The sequence below is a fragment of the Eumetopias jubatus genome, unplaced genomic scaffold (assembly GCF_037043125.1).
Source record: "Eumetopias jubatus isolate StellerSeaLion01/CBP00866 unplaced genomic scaffold, mEumJub1_p1.0 scaffold_1, whole genome shotgun sequence".
Classification (NCBI taxonomy): domain Eukaryota; kingdom Metazoa; phylum Chordata; class Mammalia; order Carnivora; family Otariidae; genus Eumetopias; species Eumetopias jubatus.
This window is the reverse complement of record NW_028274807.1, coordinates 96,085,271-96,109,773: the sequence shown is the minus strand read 5'-3', so window position 1 is coordinate 96,109,773 and position 24,503 is coordinate 96,085,271. Positions and strand designations below refer to the sequence as shown.

Here is a 24,503-nt window from a genome sequence, read left to right as displayed (position 1 = left end):
CCAAGTTTTCCAGCAAAAAAGGTAAGCAGAGCCACCTATCACAAAAATGTTTCATTAAAAATTGTCTACTAGAATGTAAAACTCTAGGGAATGCTCACAATTTTATCAGAAAATTGCACAAAGACTTCTGAATAACAGCTCTAACACTTAACTACATGACTGGTACTATTCTCAGTACTACAATATATTAAGTCATTTATTTCAGAGTTATGAGAAATAAGTATATTACTGTTTATCATCAGTTTATAAACAAGGTAAGAAAGATAAGACTACACAGCCTAGAGTAAGGGGCAGAGCAGTAATTCTTATGCAAGATACTAACTACGATCACCTCTGGATGGTGGGACTGCAGGTAAAACCCATGCCTTCACTATGGAGAAGTATGTTTACTATGCTCCAATTTTGGGGTTTGATTTTTTCAATTAAAAAAAAAAGGGATAGTTAGGTATGTGAAGTTGGGGAAGTATTCACAGATTTCATTTGCTTATTGGAAAAAATTAAGAGTTGCATATTCTGCTAAGCTGGCAGAAATAACTGTGTTGGATGCTTCTGAATAAAATATTAATTACTTATTCAGAAGTACCATTTTTTTGTGATTTATAAACAAGCATATAAACCCTTGGTGATCTAAAATTCTTATTTGTTTGCAAAACTTTATTCCTATCTCAAAACACAATACATATTTCTTCAGAAATTATACTTCACCTTAAAATAATTCCTCTAAAAAGTCACAGGAAACGATGATTCATGGTGTATCTTTTCCTGAAATGAAGAACTGAACTACACCTCTCTCCTCCGCCATACACAAAGATCAGTAGAAAGTAATACAGTACATGAGAACCTGATCTAAGACTTGTCATAACGCTTCTATAAACTCACTATTCCATAAGGTAACCAGGAGACCTATTTCACAGTACATTTACAACACATGCAATATACTTGGACTCTGAACTCTGCAGCAGCTGATTAAATAAGAAGCCTACTCCATCTCAGCTGTCTTGGCATAGCTTCATTAAGTTTAGCAAACATCAAACTCCCAGAATGCCATAAATAACTTTGCTTTGTGAGCTGGAGTAACAGTACTAAAATTTCCCAGATATAAGGATGCCCTACTATCTAAAAAAATCTGTTCTACAAGATGACTTACAGACTACCATTGTTACTACTACAAATGTTATGTTAAGGTGAGAATGGGTAAGTTTTTTTTAACTCTTCCAATACACTGTGGACAAAATTAAGTGTATCATTTAGCTCCAGAGTTAAACATTCATCCCTACTCTGGTACTATTTTCTGTAAGATTAACTTGACAACCATTTTATCTTTAAATCCGCATAGCACAGAAAAAGAGAGCCAAACTAAATTCTAACTTCCCCATTAGTAGATCTGTAGAAAAATCTATGTTTGAACTATAGTTAAATATTAATGTTTAACTGACCAGGTATCTTATTTTAGATGTTACATTAATACACTGGAAGTCAGACAACAATGCTAGTATTTTATTCTTCTCAACCACACACTTCACATTTGAAGGCACAATTATTTTATTCCATTCCTAAATCATGCCCCAGATCTCATATCTCTATCAAAAAGGAGACCTACTACCACTATTCCTAAAAGCCTGTTATTTCTGAACACTTGTTTTTGTAACGTGACAAAAATAATTTTTATAAAAAGCTAGATACCATGATGTTATTAGATCATAAATTTGAGAGCTAGACCCTGACAATTTGACACAGTATCTCTCAGTCTGCTGCTACATCTAGCCATTTCATTTTCAAATTCAGTTCTAACAATTCTTGAACCAACTATGAAACATTTGGCAACACGTTCTAATTCCGGGCCCATTAACCCACATATTTTTTAGATGTCATCTGGCAAGAATCATTGTCTTTATTTCTGGAAGAGATTTACCAGTCCATTCACAGCCTGTTTTCTTTCAAATTAATTTTTCTTACACATGAATAAATTAGAAAAGTTATCTTAGTATTAATCCCAACAGTTCATTGTATCAGAATCTCATATCCTATATAACTATTTTCCAAAGTTAAGATTCAAATAAAATCCATTTTCCTTATGTAGGAAAAGATCACTCTAGTTGTTAGAAAAAAAAACTTCTCTCACTCCTCTTCACTAACTAGAGGCTCAAACAGCTCTGCAATGTAAATTGCCCTTCCTTCAAGTGAAGACTCAAAATACTAGATAAATACAGAAATGCCCCATACAACTTGGCCCAAAAGCCCACAGGGGTGGCTAGCTATACAGACCCAAGAAGGAGCACTTCTGGGTAGAACTGCCATAGTGGTTCTTGAAGTACCTGAGAAGTTAAAACACTAAACATCAACATACATTACTTAATAGTTTCAGTGACTGTCTTCTTACCTCATACCTGGTACAAGGATAATTAAATAATGTATTTGCTTAAACATCTGTTTAAGATGTTTAAGAAAATAGTTCCCTGTGGTTCTTAAGAAGAGGTATAATGCCTTTTTCTTTTCCACATCCTCGGACCCTAGCAGACTACTCAGCAAATAAATGGCTGACATTTAGTAAATACTTACTAAACAGAACTGAAGCACTTGCTTCTAACAGTAACTGTAGTCTTGTAATGAATGGGTACATATTAGAACAAAATGGTGGAATTAATTACTGCCAGAGTGTTGGCGTTATACCTGCCAGAGATGGGTATTACCAGCCCTAAAAGAGTGCCTCCAATGCTACCATAGTATTAGTATAACAGGGACAGGTTTTTCAAAAGATACCTCCTATTGCTTCCTCTTTAGTAACAAAACTTATAAATTTCCCAACCTCCTTTGCAGCTAGGTGCAGTCATAAGACTAAGTTCTCGCCAATGAGATATAAATGGAAGTCTTGTATAGGACTTTCAAAAAGGTTACTTGAAGGAAGCTTAATTGGCTGGAAGTAACACCCCCAACTCTATTCCATTTTTTTGTGCCTTCCATACAACTTAGGACATGATGAATGGAGATTCAGCAGCTACCCCACATGCTGAGGTGACCTTGATAACGCAAAGTAAGCACTAGGATACCGAGTCATAATAACACTAGCACTGGACCACTTAACACTACAATTTTTATGCAAGAGAAATAACTTTTATCCAAGCCAGTTTTTTTCTTTTATGGTCACTGAACCTAATAACACTATTTGACAGATAGCATTTAGAATTTCAAAATATATGTCTGAAATGGCAACTAGGTCTGTGATTTCCAAGTTGAAGAGGATGAATCACTCTCTATTGTCCCCAAGACTTAAGACCACAAATGCATCAAATACATTATTATTAAACCTAATAATGTGGGAGAAAGGGTTTTGAAATCCAGAATCTTACTCTAATATAAATACTTTACAAAAAGGAATAAGAAGTCATTGGAAATGGTGAGGGTTTCCAAATTACAGCAGCAACAATAAGGTCAATGGTGTTGACAGCTTTATAATTAGCAAAACCAGAACAAAAAGACCCTAATTAAATATACAGAAAGGCTAAGGCTGAAGCCACTGAATTTGGAATCCTAGATTTTAGTTCTAGGTAATTTTAGGAACACCATTTCACATATTTGGAACTCAATTCGTCATTAAAAGGAGGGGCATGATTAAATTATTTCTAAGGAATTTCCAGCTCTAATTCTCTAAATTAAAAGAAAAACCAAAAATGTATTAAGTCCTAGAAAATTCCTCAAATAAAAAAGCAACTACATCTTCTCTAGACACTAAAGCAATGGTAGCTTCCATTTATCAGTAAAAATATGTTTTGTCTCTACTGACTACAATTCAGCAGGATATTTTTGTGCCTGCTCTTCTGGCTACCTAAAACGTGCTTATCCTGAACTCAACTGTCAAATCCTTACCTCTTTTCGATCTTAGCATGTAAGTCTCATCTTGAATGAGGCTGGTCCTGACCCCTAAAGCAGGTCCCACCTGCTATTTTATTGAACATATGATTCTTCGTGACTTCACAGCACTTACCACAACTTTCCATTTATATAATTACTTGTATTCTTTTATTCAATGTCCGTCTCTCCCCCTATAATGAAACCTCCAGATGGGAAGCAATAAATCCAGGTTCCCCCCTCCCTACTGTTTTATGTCCAACCTGGTACAATGCCTAACACACAGATGAAATTCATCTATGTATTTGTTATATGAAGGAAAAAACAAATGAATAAATGAGGCAGGCATCAAGAATTGAAGAGATCATGTAAAAAATGTTTACCTACTTACCTCATTAAAAACAGGATACATGACTGCATAGAGGGGCATAGAAACCATGGAAGTGGTCTCAGCTTCATTCTTCATCTCTTCCATTGTCATCCTCATTCAAAAGCCAACTACAGTAGAAAAAGCAGTGCTAAAATGCAGAGGAATCTTCATTCACTGCAGTATTTCTTTTCTTTTTTGTGATAAAAGAACAGGGCACAAAATATATACTGACCTGGTTAAAAGGAAAGGAAGAAAGAACAGAGATTTACTCTATTAAGGGAAAATGACAAACACCAATAACTTTCTTTTCCAGTGTCTCTATCTTATGAACAGCTCATTTGTTAATGTATCTTACTTGTGAAGTTACCCCTGATCAGTAAGACATCTCTTTTCCTCCTCAGACTCAGGAATTTGCCCTTTCTTACAACTAATTTTCCCTCATTAACAAAGCTGTGATTCATGAACCCACTCATCTTTAACTGAGAGAGAGTGCTCCCTGAAGCACCATGGAATAATGATGCATCTAATTCCATCATATATACAATCAAAAAAGTTAATACAAGAAATTATCAACAAAGTGTATAATCATAGCACTTATACATAACATAAAACTGTAACTGTGAAATACATAAAGCATAAATGTTAATGGAGAACTGCATTAACAATTAAGAAAAAAGGGGCGCCTGGGTGGCTCAGTCGTTAAGCGTCTTCCTTCGGCTCAGGTCATGATCCGAGGGTCCTGAGATCCAGCCCCTGCTCGGCGGGAAGCCTGTTTCTCCCTCTCCCACTCCCCCTGCTTGTGTTCCCGCTCTTGCCGTGTCTGTCTCTGTCAAATAAATAAAATCTTAAAAAAAAAAAAAATTAAGAAAAAAGGTGTTTAGATTAAAATCTTTTTGCTAATAGTTCATTGATTTTGCCACCAAAAAATAACAACAAAAGCATAGCCAAGCACCAAAGATTTAAGACAAATCTTAAAACTGGGAAAATTCTATCAAATGTGGTCTATTTGGGGGAAAAAATGTTATTTAATTTCGCCAGCGGTATTTCTGAATCTTTGTCCAAACCTGGCACAAAACCTAAGTAGAGAGATCCAGAGACACTGATAGTTTGACAAAATACTGAGAATTCAACAATATAAGAGAAATTTTGCCTTGAATAGTTGAGGAAGTATGTTGGTTTTTAAGAGAAAGCAACTGTATTTATTTCCTTTGCTAGGCTAAAAAATGAGCCTAATTATAAAGTGAGAGAGTAATATTAGTGACATATCTATATTTTAAACAATGTCTATTAGTATACATATTTCAAAACCATCAATTTTGAATAATTTCTATCATTTATAAAGCATTTTCAGATTATAAAACATTTTTCACACACTTTTAGTCCTCACAATTACTTTACATTGTCATTCTAATCTTATTTCAGGTTCTGAGATGATAAATGATTTGACCAAGAACACATATGCAGAGATCCAAGACTTGATCCTAATACTCTCAATCCAGATCTGATAATTCCACATTAAAAAAAAAAAACAAAACAACTAAGTTTGAAGTAGAGACAATCTCAGCTCATCTACCCAAGAAAATACCCAGAAGTTATTCATTCACTGAATAAATGTAGGCTTAGCACCTACTCTGTAAAAGATGCAGTGGGGGGGTGATTAAGATGTGGTCCTAATCATTAAAACTTATCTGGGCCAGACTGTGGAAGACCTAAGCAGTTTGAAAGATACAATCAAAGGTCTGAGTATGCAGAGCTTCAAAAAGCTCTAATAACTTGTCCCATTTGAGAACTGCTTACTATCCTTCCATAATCCCTACCAGTGAAAGGGAACTTGACACCTACAGAAACCCGCTAGTCCCATTTCTGGTAGTTCTAAATATGGAAAGTTTTTCGTTTTGGGGCTACAAGCTGCCCACTGACCTCACAGAACCAAATCAATAAATAAAAATAAGAAGGCCAATTCCTAGGTCTTATTCTATAGGGTAACAGAAAGCCATTACCTGATCAGATCATTTATTTAAGCGGATTGCTTTGGTCATACTGTTAAGGACAGAATGGAGGAACATAAACTGATGGCAGGGGAAACTTAAGAGACCTAGTATAGTTATATAAAAGACCAACCAGACCTGAGCAAGTAGGAAGAGGAAGAAGGTAAATAATCAATTGTGACCCTGCTGTTTCTATTTAACTACTTAACTGGCCATTTGGTAATCTACTTTTCCACTTTAGAAATAAATTGTGAATACTTTTTCATATTAAACTTGGAACAAAAAAGAGGGGCTGAAATGCAGGGACAGTAGTCAAAATGAAAATGATAGCTATTGGAAGCACAGTATAGACAGTAATTGAAGGCATCAGTATCAATGGAAAACAAAACAAAACAAAACAAAACAAAAAAACAAGCGAGAAATAGCAGAACAGGGCCAATACCAGAACTTGAAGAGCCATCTCATGGGGTAACAGAAAAAAAATCATTCGTTTATTTAACAAATATTTATCCATTACCTATACAGAATTAGGCCTAGGACTAGCTACAGAGCAGTGAACAAGACAAGACAGTCTCTGCCCTCGTGGAGCTTATACTATGAAAGGAAAGCCAGAAAGTGAACAAGTCAGTATCAACAAGGGAGAAGTGCAGATGCTATACTGCTATTGGAGAACTGGGTGACAGAACCAGCATCACAGAAACCAGGTGTTTCAAAGAGAAGGTGGTCCAAAGTTTTAAATGCTCCCTAGCATGGACAGTAACTTTTAAAAAATGATTGGATTTCTTGATGCGGTCATGAATAATGCTGAAAGAGTAATGTCACTTGTATACCGGGAACAAGAACTACTGTAGGAACTGAGGCAGTGAGCTGGTGAGAGAGGTGATCTCAGTAAAAAGGAGGTGAATTCCTACAGTAGGCTCAATTGGATTATTTTTGTCTTTTACTCTTTTGAACATGTATGTATCCCTGCATATATAAAGGCAGACAGAAATGAAGGGATCAGTAAAAGTAGCTAGAGTCACTCAGAATTCCTGCTGGCACCTACCTATTTACCCCACCAAACCTGTTCAAATACTTAATTTTTACCTTTGTAAATGGTGGCATTGAAATTTTTTTTTAATTGTGTTGAATCAATAGTATTGTCCCATGTCAGGAGTTTCACTTAAGATATTTATGATCTAAATTTAAGAAAAACCAAACATATACATGTATTTCTTGCCTCTAAGACTAACTTACAGTACTATCAGCTACTATTTGTCATCAAAAAGAAAGTATTATAGGGGCGCTTGAGTGGCTTAGTTGGTTAAGCATCTGCCTTGGGCTCAGGTCATGATCTCGGAGTCCTGGGATCAGCCCCGCATCTCTCTCTCTCTCCCTCTGCCCCTCCCCACTGCTCATTCTCTCTCTCAAATAAATAAAGTCTTAAAAAAAAAAAAAGAAAGAATTACAGCAATATTATGAGCTAAATAGGTGTCTGTCTTACATCATACTTATCTACCTTTTAATACTGTCCTACGGAAAATGTTCCAAAGAACCAAGTTGCAACTGAACTTCTCAGAACACACATTCACAAACTGGGGCCACTCACAGTTTCATTAGTGTTTATATGAGATTAAAAATCAACAATTTCAATAAGGCTTTTTAAATATGCCAATTTTAGTTCAAGTTAAAACATGCTGTCATTCCTTCTACATGGTTCTTTATTTGAAATGGTTCAGTGGACAACCTGCAATTACTCCAAGCAACAAAGAGCCTGTTAACCTGAAGAGCAAGGGTCAACTGAGCTGAGCAAGAGCTTGAGGCCCTGCCCCTTTGAGGTTTCTTCCTTTCACCACAGGTAACGTCAGGCCCAGGGCAGCTGGGCAGCACATTACCAAAGTTCCAGCTCTCTAAGGGATACTGGTTTCTGAGGCGAGTGCTGATCATGCATGAAGAGCCAACTAACAATTAGTAACTCCAAATCCCAAATCTGGAAAGGCCTTAAAAAGTGACCTCATCTACCATGTAGTACAATAGAAACCACAGTCCAAAAAATGACTTGCCATGATTATAATTGCTAAGTAATAATAAATAATAAAAATTTAATGTGGGTATAGTGGCAACACAGCAAGAGCTACTTAGTTTCCTATTTCCAATGTGTTGCAGTGGGGGAAAAGTTTTCATTTCAAAGTAAGCTTTGTTTCCTGGGGAGTTAGCATCACAACCTTTTTAAAAAACAGAACTATAGATGTCAATAACTTAAGACAAAATGTATACTTTTAAGCAAATTTTTCTTCAAAAACACCCTCTGTGATATGGTAATACCTATACAAATAGAATATAAGCAATCGATTCATTTATACTTTCCCCTTTATTTCCTTCAATGTTCAAAATGGCACTAATTTCTGAGACAAGATGCGTAAGTATTAAATAACTTCCTGAGCTTAAGACCATTATTATTTGTTTAAAGTGAGGGGAAAACAAAAATAGGTTCTTGGCCATCCCACTGCCAAAGTCTTAGTCTTTGGAGTTTCTAGCCTGACCTGCCCAAAGAACCAACAGGAGTCTGTTCATTCCTGGGTGGCTCAGTCGGTTAAGCATCTGCCTTCGGCTCAGGTCATGATTTCAGGGTCCTGGGATCCAGCCCCGCACTGGGCTCCCTGCTCAGCGGGGAGCCTGCTTCTCCATCACCCTCTGCCTGCCACTTCCCCTGCTTGTGTGTGCACGTTCTCTCTGTCAAATAAATAAAGAAAATCTAAAAAAAATTAAAAAATAAAAAAAAGAAGGAAAGAACTATACTCAGATATATCTCCAGGGTCAGAATCAGCATTTTCTGAGAGAGCCTCATTTTAATCCATCTGGGCAGGAGATAATTCTAGAGCTAAAGTTATTTACTCACAAATATAAGGAATGGACAAATGAAGTCCCTGGTACTGAAATATGCAGTTCTTGGGGAGAAAAAGGCTCCTAAATAAATTCTACACTTAAAACATTTGTAAGCAGGTATATTTGTCTTGTTTTTCTTTATAGTCAAATCCAAAACTTAGCCCTCACCTGGTCTTAAATTCTTATAATTCCTTTAGTTTCCCTCCTTGAAGAGGGAAAGACTGATTGATTTGATTTCATTGGACCCCCCCTATTCATGAACATTTAGCTAAAAGAAGTTTATTCATTCTGGCAGTAAGCAGAATCCATGTTTATGCCACCAAATCTGTATTTCTTTTTCCCAGTAGAGACATTAGTCAGTATAGAAGGTACATAGTAGACAATAAATGTTTGTTGAATGAAATTAATGAGGTAAGAGATGGGCAATTTGTAAGTTGAATCAGTCTTGCTAATACTTTTCAAATATCAAGTCTAGCAAAACAAAACAAACATAGAAATCTAATTAATTCTATTAACAAAGTCTAATTTACCAGTCACATTTAGCAGATTTTACTACTTATTGCTATCCCAAGCTCTTCCTAGTATGATAAGCTAAGAGAATATTAGCATCAGATGATTGCAACTAAAATCAGAATTCTAACAGAAATTTACATGAAAACCAAATAAAACTAAAGAAAAGTAAATCACAGATTATAAATTATTTTATTAGGGTTGCTAGGGTATCTTTTAGATCATGGAATAAAACTGGCATATAATTTAATAGTTCACAAAATTCTCAAAGTGCAAGAATTTCCAACATAGCTTAGCCTTGCTTTATACATAAGCAAGATCCAAAAAGTTATCCAGCTTTCAGCACATAGCAAAACTTTCTCTATGGGAAAGGGTGCAGGAGTGGTGTAGTTTCCAAATGTTGGACGACCTAAGCCATCACAATCACTTCAGTCCTCATTAAAAACATTCCCAAGCTGACTCAATCAGAATCTCCAAGATAGGGTCCAGGAAGCTGTATTTTTAGCAGACAACCCCAATGATTCTCATGAACAGGAGAAGCTGGAAACCACTGGTATGGAAAGAACAGTACCTAGAGAGTCAGAAAAACTAGCTGCCGAGGCCAGGCGCCGGGATTTGGGTAAAACTGACTAAGTACCTGAGACAGGGGTTCTTTTTGGTTCTGACTTTGTGGAAGTTTCACTTAATCACTGGCCTTGTTTTCCCAACAGAAAAAAGAGGGAATAAAATTGTATCATTTTAAAGGCTCTGGTATTCTAAATTTCAGTGATAATAAAATGTTATTATGGTGATCTACCACAGGTTCAAAAGTAATCTCATGGGAAACTAAAAAAAATTTTTTATCAGATCACAAAAATGATTTACGTTTTCTAGTAGAGAGGGCCTGCCCAGTAGTTGGTTGATTCAAGGTCTCAAATACTTGACCACTCTTTGCATTCTCTCAAGCACCTGGGAGCTTTGAATCATACCCATCAGGCTCCTAGAAAACTAAATTTATTCTAAGGCTGTGTAGCTCAGTCTGGCCATTTAGCATAGCTGAAAAGGTGAGCCTTTGATAATCACAACCTACTTTTTAGGGCCTTCTCACCTCAAAATGTTGTAGCCACTTTTAAACAAGAGACAAAATATTTAGAAGAGAAAGCTAAGAAAAAGGGAGGCAGAGGACTAGGGTTAAGCAGATCCTACTTAAACCAAAATAAGCTTAAAACCTTCACGATATACCTACATCTCTCTCCTTCCTCTGCAAATTATATTTTCTATATTTCAAGGTCTCCCATATGTAGTTTTCTTTTTTAATAAGGTTATGTGGAATTCAACCTTCCTGAGCATGCACTACAATCAGTTCAGTTTTTAGTGAATTTTGCATTTAGGGACATCTAGAAACAATCCCTTGTTAATGGTTAAGTGTAACATATGACACTTTGCCACCATATTTGTTTACATATATCAAAATTTTTCTAGACATCTTCAAGGTATCAGTGGAGAATCTGTGCACAGCTATGAAAAAAAGGCCTAAGTATTAAGGTCTGAAAACAAGGGCTCAAATTCTGCATACTGTCATTACAAACCATCTTATCTCTGAGCAAAGCACTTCACCTCTCCATGTTTTAGTTCCTTTTTTAAAATAGACAAAAACCAAGCTGCATACTTAAAAAGAGATGTAGTTAGAATAAAAGATGAGGTGATTTCTAAATCAAACCATAAAACTTCTATATTAAATACCTGTAATTTACTGAGCACTGTGTTTTTGTACTTTTAAATAACTATTCAAAGAAAGTACACATTCCACTATGAATTATCACTTCATTGGAAGGTCTAACCTCTCGATCAAATTTTTAAAGGCACCCTCTCTGTTATAACACAATTTCCAGGTATCTGATACCACTAACAGTTGAAGAACTCCAGCTATGGTTTGTTAAGTAACAGGATAAAAAAGATGAAGTCTTCAATATCTCTGTTAACATGATTGACCAAACAAGCATTTGCTAAGCTGTTAATTGAGAAGTAACAGAGGTTCTAACTAAAACATCATCTGAAAGCTAAGATGTCTTTGAAAACAGGTAACATTGGCAAATTAGAACACAATGACCCATAAAGGAAAGAATGCAAAATATAAAAGTGCTCTAAATTTAACTCCATTCCTTTATCATTCTTTGTTAATTCCCATATGTCTGTCACATACAGGTGTTCCTTTACTAATAAGCAGACATGATTCTACACATACACTTACAAATGAGTCACTTAAAACTCACGATTTATTTTTTTCTGTGGAGAAATAAGATTCTAAAAAACACTTCAAAATCCACAATGCTACCTCCAGGAAAACAGGAACAGGACTGCTTCCAGTATACTTGGCTAACATTAACAACACTGTCATCGGAGAGGTGAGTAGTAAGCATAGTGATTCTAGAACCAGATTGCCCAGATCCAATCCTGGATCCACCACTCACTATATGGTGTGACCTGGGGCAAGTTAGCTAATAACTTCTCCGTGCTGCAGTCTTCTCATCTATGAAATGGGAATTACAGTCTCTCTCTCTTAAGGCTGATGTGACGATTCAACAAGTTATTACAGATAAAGTGTTGAGAACAGTGCATGGCACATAGTAACTATTCAATATTAGCTATTATAACTACATTTTAATATAAGATGAAATACCAGATCTCCTAGAAATCAGGTCTCCTGAACAATCATCTAGCCAGGCAAATCAAGGATGCTTGAAAGCCAGATAAAGAAAGGTAAGTGATTTTAAGCTTCTTTAAAACAACAGAACTGTTGTTTTTCAAATAAAATCTTTGATCAAGAGAGATAAAACACACTAAACTGTTCATTCATCCAATAAATGGAGGAAGTAACTAGTTTCCAGCCCCTAGCCCCTCCTTCTCATAGGAGCTCTTTAGCAACTCTCTCTCCACAGTTAGAAAACTATTGCTCTATGACAATCGGGACACAAGCTTTATAAACAAAGCATTATGAAGAACAAAGGGGAACGAATGGTCCCAAAAGTAAGGTTGAGTGCTGGCAAAAGCCCTTCTGGCCCCAGATTTTTCCATAACTCAGTTAAGAAACTTAAATGTTAAGACCCTAAAATTTTAACGTGAAAACAGCCATTATATATTATTTCATCCAATCTCCAAATTTTACAACTTAGAAATGTCCACAAAAATTCACATTTAAGAAACCAAACAGAATGGTGACAGACATTTTAAACAAATATGCTACCGAGTTACTATAGCCTATTGTATAGGACATGTGAAATGAACTGCCAAATGAACTACTTCTAGACTAACCTGCCCTGATCTTTAATCTGCTTACAGCCAACCCCCAAATTCCATGTACAGTGTTTGAAGACTGAAACCAGCAGGAATGGGGCTCTGATTTAAGGTGTTACTAAGCAGCACAAATTTGTGGATCCTCAATTTGGTGCTGCTGAGACCTCTGACTCACTCACCTTAAAAGTTAACTGCATCATGTCAGTGTATGCACTTGCACATTTTGGAGAGCAGTTTCTTGTGAGGAAGGGGGAGTACTGTTTCTTAATACAGAAATCTATAAAACGGACAAGAATTAAATTTTTCTACACACAGATGGACAGTATAGAGCACTAGGTATGCTCTCAAATTTGAAACAAGGACCTGAGTTTCAATTTTTGCTCAGCTGGGTGTTATCATTTAAGTTATTCAATTCATCTCTCTTTCTATACTGAGAAATTAACAAAAACATTGAAGTACTCAACTTACATGGTTATTAAGAGCTCTAAACACATATGAAGCAGTTAATAAAGTGGCTGACATACAATAAGCATTTAATTCATAGTTACATTTTATTTATTCATGTTACATTTTATTTATTTATTTTTAAAGATTTTATTTATCTATTTGACAGAGAGAGTGCACACACACGCAAGCAGTGGGAGCAGGAGAGGGAGAAGCAGGTCCCAGATGAGCAGGGAGTCCAACGCAAGGCTGGATCCCAGGACCCTGAAATCATGACCTGAGCTGAAAGCAGACACTTACTGACTGAGCCACCCAGGCACCCCCACTTACTGACATTTGTAGACAGAGTTCTATGGACCTGACATAGCAAAAGGATTGGAACTAGGGTGAGGCAAACCAGACCACTCAGAGCACAAAACTTAGCTCTGACTTGCTTAACACAGAGTAATTGCCTCCTTAAATTTTGTACCCTAGGCCCCTCATTTACCTCACACTAGTCCACACCTGTATAGCACACACAATGACAACCTTTTATTGGTTATCACAATGTCATAAAGGCCACATCACACAGCATATTTAAAAAAATTTGTTCTCCATTTGGCCAAAGTGAAGGCATAAAATACTTGGACCACCAGAAAAAAAAGTTACATATCATCCAAAGCAAGCTACATAGTTTTAGAATACTTAAAAAGAATCTGGTCAATAAGTGAATTTTAAAATTGTCAAGCTTATGTTAAAATTACTTTTTATTCTCTTCATGTAAAGAAATCAACTTTAATAGAGAAAACCGGCCCAGAAGCAGACTGAGCAGCAGACTGAAATAAAGAGGCAACCAAAGACCTCAAGATGATTCAAAATAATTCATAAAAGGGCATAGGATAATAAATAGCTGACAACAAAATCAAAGGGCTTGTTACCTCCGAATTACCTGATAGGAAATAGGAACAATAAAAGTAGCAACAACCGGCTTCTAAGATATTTCTGCACAAGTAATTCAGGAGAAAATAGTACATCTTTTTAGTTGTGACAATCTTCAATTTTCCTATTCCAATGCCTAAATTTTTGTTAAATCCTAGTCTGAACAAAATTTAAATGACAACATTTGTTGTAGGGCAGGAAACAAATTCAACCTTTGAATATGTTCATCTTTTATAAGTTCTTAACCTAGTGGCTCATTAAATGTCTGACGTACATCTTTCTATTTTCCTTTTTATTGGTATTTGTGATCTCCCGTTTTAATTTTTCCAATATAATGCTAAAGCTTTCCTTTAAAATCCCTTAGAAATTCAACTAAACTTAAATCTTCATACTGTTCCTATGTTCCCTATGCTTGAAGGTACAATTTAAGGAGACTATACTACATGGGTTAGGCCTACCTGCCCTGTATCACTTATAATACCTACCATTTATCTTAATGACTCTTAATTGCCTAAGGTCCTCTACCAAATGCAATGTGTATTTTCTTTACCTTACTTACAAAATTTCTTTGCACCAACACTGCCACAAGGCATTCAAATGTTGATAAAATTGTTAGCTCCAGATAACAAATTCACTGGGTCATTTGTTTAAAACTAGGTGCTAATAAGGACAAGGTTTTATCTTGATGATAGCATTTAACTTCACTTTTAGCTCCTGATCTCAAAATACAAATGCTATTAGACACATTCACACACAAAAAAATGAGAATATCTGCTTGTATATATAGTTCCTCTTGTAGCCTTCCTTCCAAAACTGTACTTTTTTAAGGAGGCAAACCAAAATTAAGATAGGACCCCAGAAATCTAGAGTTTTGACAACAGAATGCCGTTTTTTTATGGATAAAGACATCCAGAAGGCATATATATTTCTGAATAAGAGATCACAGCAAAATTCAAAGTTCTTTGCAATTTAATTAAACCTTGCAACATTGTGAAACTTGGTATAGGGAGCAGCTGCAGCCTAGAGCCAGGTCTGACTCCCCTACCATTCCCAACTGGCTTTTGTGGTAGTAACCTTACCTAAGTCTAAGATGGCAGCAGGGGTGTAACATCTTAGGGTTTTGTCATTCCTTAACTCCAGTCTCCACTAGAGTTCCAGTTCATCCTGAAGACAGGATGGTTGAATGAGGTAGGAAGGCGTGTTTCAGTACCGGAAACCAGATGGTAAGTTAGAGAAACTATAATTTTTTTCCCTTTCTATTAGCTCTGACCCAAAATTATCAAATGAATTGGTGCATGCAAAAGTACATTAATATGTAAGGAAGGGGGTAAAAGAGGTCCAAAGATAAAAAGAAAAAAAAAAAAAAACTAGGAAAAAACTGCCCGTGTAACAGTCTTCCCATCCCCTTCCCCTTCTACCCACTAAATGATAAACGCATTAAAGAGAAGTTTTATTCCTTTTTCTATTTCCTAGTAGCTAGTGCAGTACTCTGCATAGTCGGTCTAAGTCAGCAAGTGTTAGGTGTGATGAAAAGTCAGAGTCCATGCCCTTGAGGGTGGTGCGGTCTTGCAGGGAAGAGGAACAATAAAGAAATACAACACATCAAGCTGCCACTTTGCATAACTCCTCAAGCACACCTGCCTCATGTTACACATATACTTATCGTACACAAGGTCAACACGCATGCCTAACATTTTTTCAAGAAAACAAAAAAGAGAACTACTGAAATCCGAAGGTGATCATAAATCCACTCCATGCACATAAGCCCCAGAATGAAAGACAGGACAGACATGGATCTGCTATTCCCCCTGCCAGACTTAGAGACATAGTACCTCTCACTATGAGCACCTCACCACACTATGATTCCTGTGTTATACATATTTCTTTTCCAACATGGCTCTGAATAACAAATCAAATGCTTCACCTACTACTCAAAGGAAAAGTAATTCTATCCCAGTGCTAAAGAAAAACTGGCTGGGTGAAAGTTATGTTAGTCTCCAATGTGCTAACTCCCTACAAGATTTTTTTGAGGAAGTTTGAATGTAAGAAATTTTTGCCTGCAATACTGACCTTAGCATCTAATATAAAAATTCTCTCTAACTGCAACTCTAAATCTAACCGCCCTCCAATAGAGCTCAATCATTACATCATTTTTATGGCAATGACTTAAAATATGGTCTCTTGAGTGAGACAGCCTGGATTCAAATCCTAATTCCAAGCAATTACTGGTTGTATAACCTTGGGCAAGCTGCTTAAACTCTCTGTACTTTAATTTCTCCCGTTTAAGTTGGGGATAATAGTGCCTCTACCTCATAGGACTGTTGCAAGGATTATATGACATCATGTGGCATGCTTAGTGTGATGCCCGGCACTGAGTTACTGCTCAATAAATGCAGCTATCAGATTATATCCCAGCTCATTCTAAATATTTAAGGTAATTTCACACGTAATATATACTCAATAAATATTTGACAAATGAATAAAACAAAATATCATTAAGCAATCTATACTTACTTCTGGTAAACTTATTTCCAAGGGATTGGCCTGAGTAAACAGTAGTGACTACCATTTAATATGTTGCACTGCTGTTACCCAATAATTCATAAGCTTGCTGATAAAATCCTCTTTTTTCTTTCTTTTAAATAGCAACAATTAATTAATTCTAAGCAACCATAGAAAAGTAAAATTAAGACTGAATAGATTCAACTCACTTTTTGAGTAGTTAAAAAAAAGGCTATTCAAACCAAAAATATAAGGGTGATTTTGAAAATAAGATTGTAATACTACACTACATCAAAGATGCAATTAATTTTGTAGCTAAAATTTAAAAACTGAATTTTTCATTTTCCTACAAAAATGGACCACCAAATTACATTGTTTATCTTTCTGCAAATAAATTATTTCTAAATGCTGCAATAAAGGTGTTTTCATTGGTTACACCGTGTGTGTGCCCCCCAAAAATCAATATTTAAGACTGCAACTTTCTATAACATTTCAAATGCAGTAATATATGCAAAAAAAAAAAACCCTCACACTACTTAACTTCTCATTTACCATGAAATTAGCTTAAAACTCTTAGTAACATTACCTATTATAATAACCCTAATAATCCAAAAACATGTAAGAAGCAGTACTTTAGATTTGTTCTCCATATACTAGTTATACTAGGTAAATATGAATTTCTTGGGTAAAAAAGATCATAAAAAAATAAAAACACAAAAACTGACTTTTTTAAAAAAAGTAAGTTTAGGACTTATCAAAGACTTACAATTATTAATAAAAACTGGGAGTATTATCAAATTTTAAAACCAAATGCCAGCAATCATTTTTTGACAATCTCTCGTGAGAGAGGGAATTGGTAAATTCATGAAAGCATATAAGGTTATAGCAACTCAGAGCTGTTCAATTTATTCTATGCGATTATTATAGTACTGCAAAGGATTAATGAATTTGTTTTCACGACCAAACTCTAACACATATTTATCCCTGAAATTTGGTTTGCATGTTTTTAAAATAATGATCATTTTAGTCTCATAAGTATCTAAGTTTAAAGCAAATAAGGTATTACCTTAAGACCCAGTGAAACAGGAAAATTTTCAAGAAGCCCAAAATATAAGCTTTGAAACAAGCATGACTCCATTTTACAAAGTCACCTTGTCTAAAGCAGATGATATTAAAAGTAAAATTCAAAAGAAGATACCATGTTTAAAAAACAAAATGAAACAACAAAGAAAAAAGAAAAAAAGCATGAATTCTGTTCAGGACAAAATGAGATCACATTAGGGAAGTATAGAATCCATTAAAAGTTTGTTTCCTCCACATCTGTATTTTGTTATAATGAATGTTGCTTGCAAAAAGCAGGACAGTGATAAGGTCTCCAAAATGCTGTGTTACATACAAAGTCTGCTGTAACAGAAAATGACTCCTTTTTCATTTCCCTATAGAAAACAATCTATCCTGATCTTAGAGACCTCCAAAAAGAACAAACATCTTTCTACAATTTATATTATAAAACTTCTGTCATAAGTCCTTTCATCTAAGGGTGGAAAGCAAGTCTGTTTTACTTATTTCTGTACTTCTGTCCCTAGCAGTGCTGGAGACACTGTGCATGAATGCACTCATTCATTCAATCATTTACTCACTTTCAGCAAGTATTTACTGAAAACTTCCTTTGTGCCAGATACTGTGTAAGTAATGAGGTAAAGCACATGACAAATGAGAGGGTCCTACCTAGATAGCTTATAGTCTAGTGAGAGAGACAGACATTTATCAAATAAGAAATAATTAAGTTCCTATTGTGATGATGATACAAAGATGTACAAAGCTGGTGAAGATACACTAGGAACTACTATAGTAAGTTCTAGTTTTAGGAAGGAAGAGTCAAAGAAGGTCAGGAAAGGTTCCCCTGAGGAATGACATTTAAACTGAGATCTGCAAATAACTAGGAGTTCATCAGATTTAGGAAGGAGACAAGGAGCAGCCCGCAGGGAGATGGAACATGATGTACAAAGCTTCCCAAGTCAGGAAGAAACTTATGTATGTAGTAATGAAAGGTGCAGTAAGTAAGAAAGGTTGGTAATAAGTGTGGAGAGCTGGAAAGGAGGCAAAGAATAAACTGTCAGCATTAAAAAGTGTATGAGGGTAAAAGAATTTGAATACTTAAGTCATTTTAAGTCCTTTTCTCATGTAAAATAAATAATTTGGGGAACTGAGTCTTTATTCTATAATAGGAAGATCTACAGTCAGAAGACCTGGCTTATGCCTTAATCCCACCAGTCACTAGTTTCATGACATTACACTTGACCAATTTGAACTTTTTCATTCTCTGTGTAAACCGGTACTCAATTATTTTACCTACTAGGAATGCAATGATAATTCAGAATCCTGTTCTCATGACCTTCTACCCTCAAAGATAGATGCATGTGGGAGACATCCTAAGTCCTGTAAGAGATGATGTCCAAAAGCTGACACAAGGCTTCTGCAAAACCAAAAATGAGAACAAATGTGGATACTGGTGAACTGCTAACTATTATAAAAATACAAGTATTCACATAACTCTGGGAACCCTAAATTCTTCAATGTGCAGAGATCCAAAGTGACCACACTGTAACTTAAAGACTATAAATACAGTAACAACCTTGCTCCATCATTTTACAATACAGATGAAATACCAAAACTATAATGGGCCTCAGAGATGAAGAGTAATGATAGAACTGAACCCAGGACAAAAACTAACACACACTGAACAAACGCATTAAATTAATTTTACTTATTTCCAAATTTTCCTGACTCTTAATTCAAAAGTTCATTCCACAACCTCATAGCTGCATGCCAAAGTTAGAGAACTCATCTCACACTTCCAACAAAAAGGAAATGCCTACACTGCCATCTAGAAAACACATTAACATTCTTGCTTTACTATCACTAACTCATGTTCAGTTTACACTCTATGTAAACTACCACTTCCTCCTATAATAGAGCATGGAGCCAGTTATCCCCACATAATTTTGTTTAACTCGCCTTCCTTCCTTGTGTACTGCATTACTCATGGTGCTACGTTACTCCTATACTTCCTACTTCATTCTATAATATCATACCTCTATTTTAAAGGTTATATTAATCTCCAGACCATCTTAACTTCAATCATAGGGGACCAATATACAATATATGATCCTAGAAAGCGTTTTTGCATTCAAAAGTTAAACACTGTTAATATTTGCAGAGTACATTCAAAAAGCAGCATATTTCAATGGTCAACTTATACAACAGTTGACCAGGATTAACTACTAGCTATCAGCAGATACTGAATTATTGTATATAAACTTATCACAAAAGAAATCCTGATGTCAAAAAACACACCTAAAATTCTGTTAAAGATCCAGTAATATTCATGAGCTATAAATGGTCACACTAACAATTATAAAGGATAAGACCGTTAAGTTACAAGAATACTGCTTTCTGCTCAATATAAAATATAAATATCCAATTTTCCCATTCTTTAGTAAAAATAGGATGAATTAAAAGTCATTTATAATCCTAAGAAAAATAAAGTAGGCGCTTGATGACTTTACACATAAATACACACACACACTGGAGTCAAGAAAATAAGGGGAAAAGCAAATAGAAATCAACAAAATGTGATGTTACGTCCAAGAAATGCAACGTAACTTCTTTTCTAGTCATGCGCACACCAAACTCTCTTGATACTATTATTACTTGAAAAACGTGTAAAATAAGTTTTGTGAAAGAATTCTGATACTACTGTTGTCAGTTTTACAAAACCATAGGAAAAACCGTCAGTCCTAAGGTAGGGAGGAAAAGGAACACCTTTTAAATGTAAGGATGGGATACATTTTTTTTACATTCTCCTAGCTCATTATCTACCGTTTGAAATGGGGGTACAAGTCCGTCACTTAGTATACCCGTAATAGGTAGGCTGAAACTCACTTATTGTTCCAAAAAGTTAGTGTGTGTCCTTGTTTTATTGAGGAATTTCTCCAACTCAAAAAACTCTTTACCTCACAAACGGCTTCTTAGAAATACATAAAATGCATTACTTTGCAATTTCCCCCACTCACTTCAAAAAACCACCAACCTCCCTATTCTTTATTTCTGGTGCGACAGCCCTGATTCAGAAACTGGATTACAATTAGATTAGATTCAAATCAGTCCCTACGTGTGTGACCTTGGGCACGTCACTTATCCCCTCAGTTTCTCACAGGCATCCGAAAACAGTGTCTTTAAAAACAGAACGGGTATAAAGATACCTCTGGAATTACACCTAAGAAGGTTAAGGTTTTCTGCTTAGAGGCAAAATTACCTCCTCAGAAGGGCCACATCATGAAACTGGAACTGAATCCGCAGATCTCTGTCAACATTTGACTCTTCCTTTACAGTTCTCTTCTTTCAAAGGGCATAACCTGAGTCACCCCAAGAGCAGACTCCCAAGCGCCCCTTCCCTCCTCCACTCCTTCCCTATCCTACTTCTAAAGCAGGGGGAAAACAGCAGCCACATCTCCCCGCCCCAAGCCACACCTTCGGAGGACCCCACCCCAGACACATCCGCCCTCTCCCTTCTCCAGGGGCACCAGAGGCCAACCTCGCCCTTCCCCTCCCGCCCCCACCCAGAGCAGACTTCCTGGAGGCGTTCAGGCCCGAGCAGGGCAAGCAGCACTTACAAACCCGCTTTACGCCACTCGCGTAGGGTAACCTCGCTTACGCCCATAGGGCCCCGTTCCCAGCCCCGTCCGCTCCGCCTGCCAGAACCAAGCCCGAGTGCCTCAGCCACGGCCCCTGTGTGACCCCACACCTCTTCTGCTCCGCTCGGGACTACAGAGACTGGGACAGTACAGCCACACCTTACCGGCAACTGAGGCACTGACTTCACTTCCCACCTCTGGAGCCCTCTTCAACTCCCGGATCAATTCACTCCGGCGACGCCGGAAGGACCCGAGAGGAACCAGGCGTTGTCCGGAATCCTGCCCAGCCGGAGTCGCGCAGGGGCCTATGGGGACTCGTAGTCCCACTCGCAGCCGTCGTCGGCAATCTCTGCACATGTAAGACTACAATTCCCGGCAGGCCGTGCGGTAGAGCCTAAGGCGATGGGTGGGGACACTTCTAGCCAATAGTAAGAGAGTTCCCTGCCTTTGCGGGAGGAGGTGAGACCGAGAGAGAGGGTGTTCGAAAGGAGGAGGAAGGGAGGGGTCAGCTCTCACCTGCACCAATCAGGGTGCTGGGTCGGCCCTGTCGGCGACTCACCCATTGTGGGGGCGGGCTAGCAGAGCAGAGGAAGAAAGGGCGTTGGGGGGAGAGCTTGAGGCGGGTAACGTGGGGAGGCTGAGCTGTGGACGCTGCACCAGGGGGAGGAAGCATCGGGGGGAATCGCTGGCGTAGAGAGAGCGAGCGGTGTGGGGATGTGTCCCGGCCGGAGGAGCAGCTTCCCTGAAAGCGGACAAGCCCCAGGCACACCAGGCGGCCAGACCTGAGGGTCGTCGGGAAGGGATAGTGTGAGCCTGGGTTTCTGTTGGAGGCGCCCGGGTGGAGCAGGAGGCAGCTCCAGGTGTGAGGCTACCGACTGAGGAGAGAGGAGTCCCCAGGGGAAGAGAAGCGGCAGAACAGCTGCAGAAGTGCAGGGAGCGGGAAGGTACTAGGGCAGCAGCTTCCCGCCGCCACCAGCCGGGGCAGCAGCAGGAACAGCAGGGGGAGGAGCAACAGCTGCCGAATTCGCCAACTAGAGGAGGGGGAGGCGGAGCTTGGGTCCCTGTAAGCAGCCGGAGGCGCAGTCTGGACTCTAGTTTCCCGAGAGAGGCGAGAGGCAGGAGCACGAGCCGAGCGGAGCGCAGTCCTCCGAGCATCAGCTCCAGCATCCCGCCAGGGGTTGCAGGTCTGTGGGAGGTAAGCGTGGGTGCCTCTTCTGGGCGTCCTCACACTGCCCGGGAGAAAGCGTCTTCTAATAGGAATTCTGTCAGGGCACAGCTAGAGTCTCTGACTCGGGTTAGGGAACTGGTGCGAACCCTTTTAGATGAATGATGTACATTTGGGACTTTGTAGGGGGAGAAAAAGCAAAAGGTGGCTTGATTCTGGGTTTAAAGGGCGTGGTTAGTGTTTTTGGTGTGAGTTATACTATTAAAACTGTTCTGGGAGATCTTAAGATTGAGGGAAACTCTGCTAATTTAGGATAAGGTGGATGATATCTGGATAGGTGCGTAGCTGGTTAAAAAAAATTGTCATTGATATAGAATTACTTCAGAACACTTTCACTAGGAAAATAACTTTGCATTCTTCTTCAGTGTCTACCCTGTACGTTGTTTTATCAGATTGTCCTGCTACCGACCTGTTTTCCAGGGTGGTTTACTGCAGGTTCCTAAAATTGAAAGAGATTTGTATTAAGGAAGCAAATGCAGACAGGAATCATCAAGATGACTAGACCTGTCAGAAGTGTAACTTTGCCAGCAATAATGTAAAAACGTTTTAATGGATGGATACTTAGCTTTCCTTCCAGTAGCTCTAGAATATTGGAACAAAGACCAGGACTCAGCCTACAATGGGAACATACGGTGTACTTCATTGCTGCTCCTTATTCTCTCATTTGGGTCTGGTAGTATTTGTATAATTTAAAAAACTAAAGTACAAGAAAAACTGCGAGGATCTTTTCTGTTTAGGGAGTGTGTACCAAATGATTACCCTTAGTATGTGTTGTGATGGGTTTAGGCTTAAAACACATGTAATAGTATCATAAAATCATAGTTTATTCTTGGTATTAAACCTTGTGCAATTTCTTTGAATGTTATTAAATACCTGTGGATGAAAATACGTTTTAATACTAGGTAAATGTGAAAGTCACACCTCCCTTTGTGTAACTATCACAAAATTGCAGCCTTTCTTTTTAGAGAAGTGTGTAAATAGCTGTTTTCCTAGTCATTTTATTTTTGTTACAGAGGTCTTTCAGATTGCATGGCTTTTAATCACAGTAGCATATTGCAGCACATTTTGCTCTGAAATGCTTTCTTGTGACAATTGTGTATTCCAGGGTTTGCAAATAATGTGTATTTTTTTTTAAACTAGGATCAATACAGTGGAGTAATTACCTTCTATTTCCTTGTTTTCATGCTTTTCTCATTTACTTAGGATTTTTGGATTTTATTTTTGTAACACACACACAATTCCTTTTTTTAAAAAAGAAATGGCCAGAAGGAATTCTCTGCATAGATTAAAGTTCTGTCCTACTGAGTGCTACTGCTGATAAGCCTAAAAGACTTATCAGTGTATTTACTCCTCCCCTCCAGCACCCCCTGCCACATTCTTACACACCAGAGAATTATATAGATGGACAGATCTTAGAAAAACAGCTGCTTTTAGATTGTCCCCAAGCAGATCAGGTATTAGGAGCAGCAGAGAGCTTAGAATAGAGAAAAGCAACAGTAACCAGTAAACTTAGCCACGGTAAGGATCCGAGTTTATCTTTGCTATATCACGGGAGAGTCTATTAATCCACATAGCTGATGAGACCCTATGTAAATGATATTAGGAGGAAAAAAATGGGTACTAGAGTATAGTGAGGCTTGGAAAAGATTGTGTTTACCCTTGTTATTTGTGATTAAGCAGATTGTTCTGAGTCAGAGTCTTAGAATCTTTCTTAGTCTCTGCCACTGATTGATTTTGTGAAATTGAACACTTGCTGTCACTAATTTATTTACCCCATGTAATAATAATTAATAATAATATTGGCAATGAAGTTCTTTCAGAGAGCCTTTATTAAAAGAGTTTGGTTGGGAATCAGTTAATAATCA

General features: G+C 37.4%; 2 protein-coding genes across 6 annotated transcripts in view; one reads left to right on the top strand and one right to left on the bottom strand.

The window, feature by feature from the left end:
* The window catches only part of PDCD10 (programmed cell death 10), a 41,652-nt gene extending 19,963 nt beyond the window's left edge, over positions 1-21,689 (bottom strand). Inside the window, exons 1-2 of one of the 4 annotated variants that reach the window (XM_028103137.2) lie at positions 21,578-21,689; positions 4,238-4,344 (exon numbers count right to left, since the gene is read on the bottom strand). In XM_028103137.2, coding sequence (XP_027958938.1) covers positions 4,238-4,333 — 96 coding nt within the window. In that variant the 5' untranslated portion in view covers positions 4,334-4,344; positions 21,578-21,689. Of the gene's footprint in view, positions 1-4,237; positions 4,449-21,034; positions 21,167-21,577 lie in introns of those variants that run through there. The other 3 variants (XM_028103138.2, XM_028103136.2, XM_028103135.2) reach the window with 3 other exon arrangements.
* Positions 21,690-22,252: 563 nt separating this feature from the next.
* SERPINI1 (serpin family I member 1) overlaps positions 22,253-24,503 on the top strand; it is a 69,063-nt gene continuing 66,812 nt past the window's right edge. For both annotated transcript variants that reach the window (XM_028103021.2, XM_028103019.2), the window contains exon 1: positions 22,253-22,608. The gene's annotated coding sequence lies outside the window, so the exon portion shown is untranslated. The remainder of the gene's footprint in view (positions 22,609-24,503) is intronic.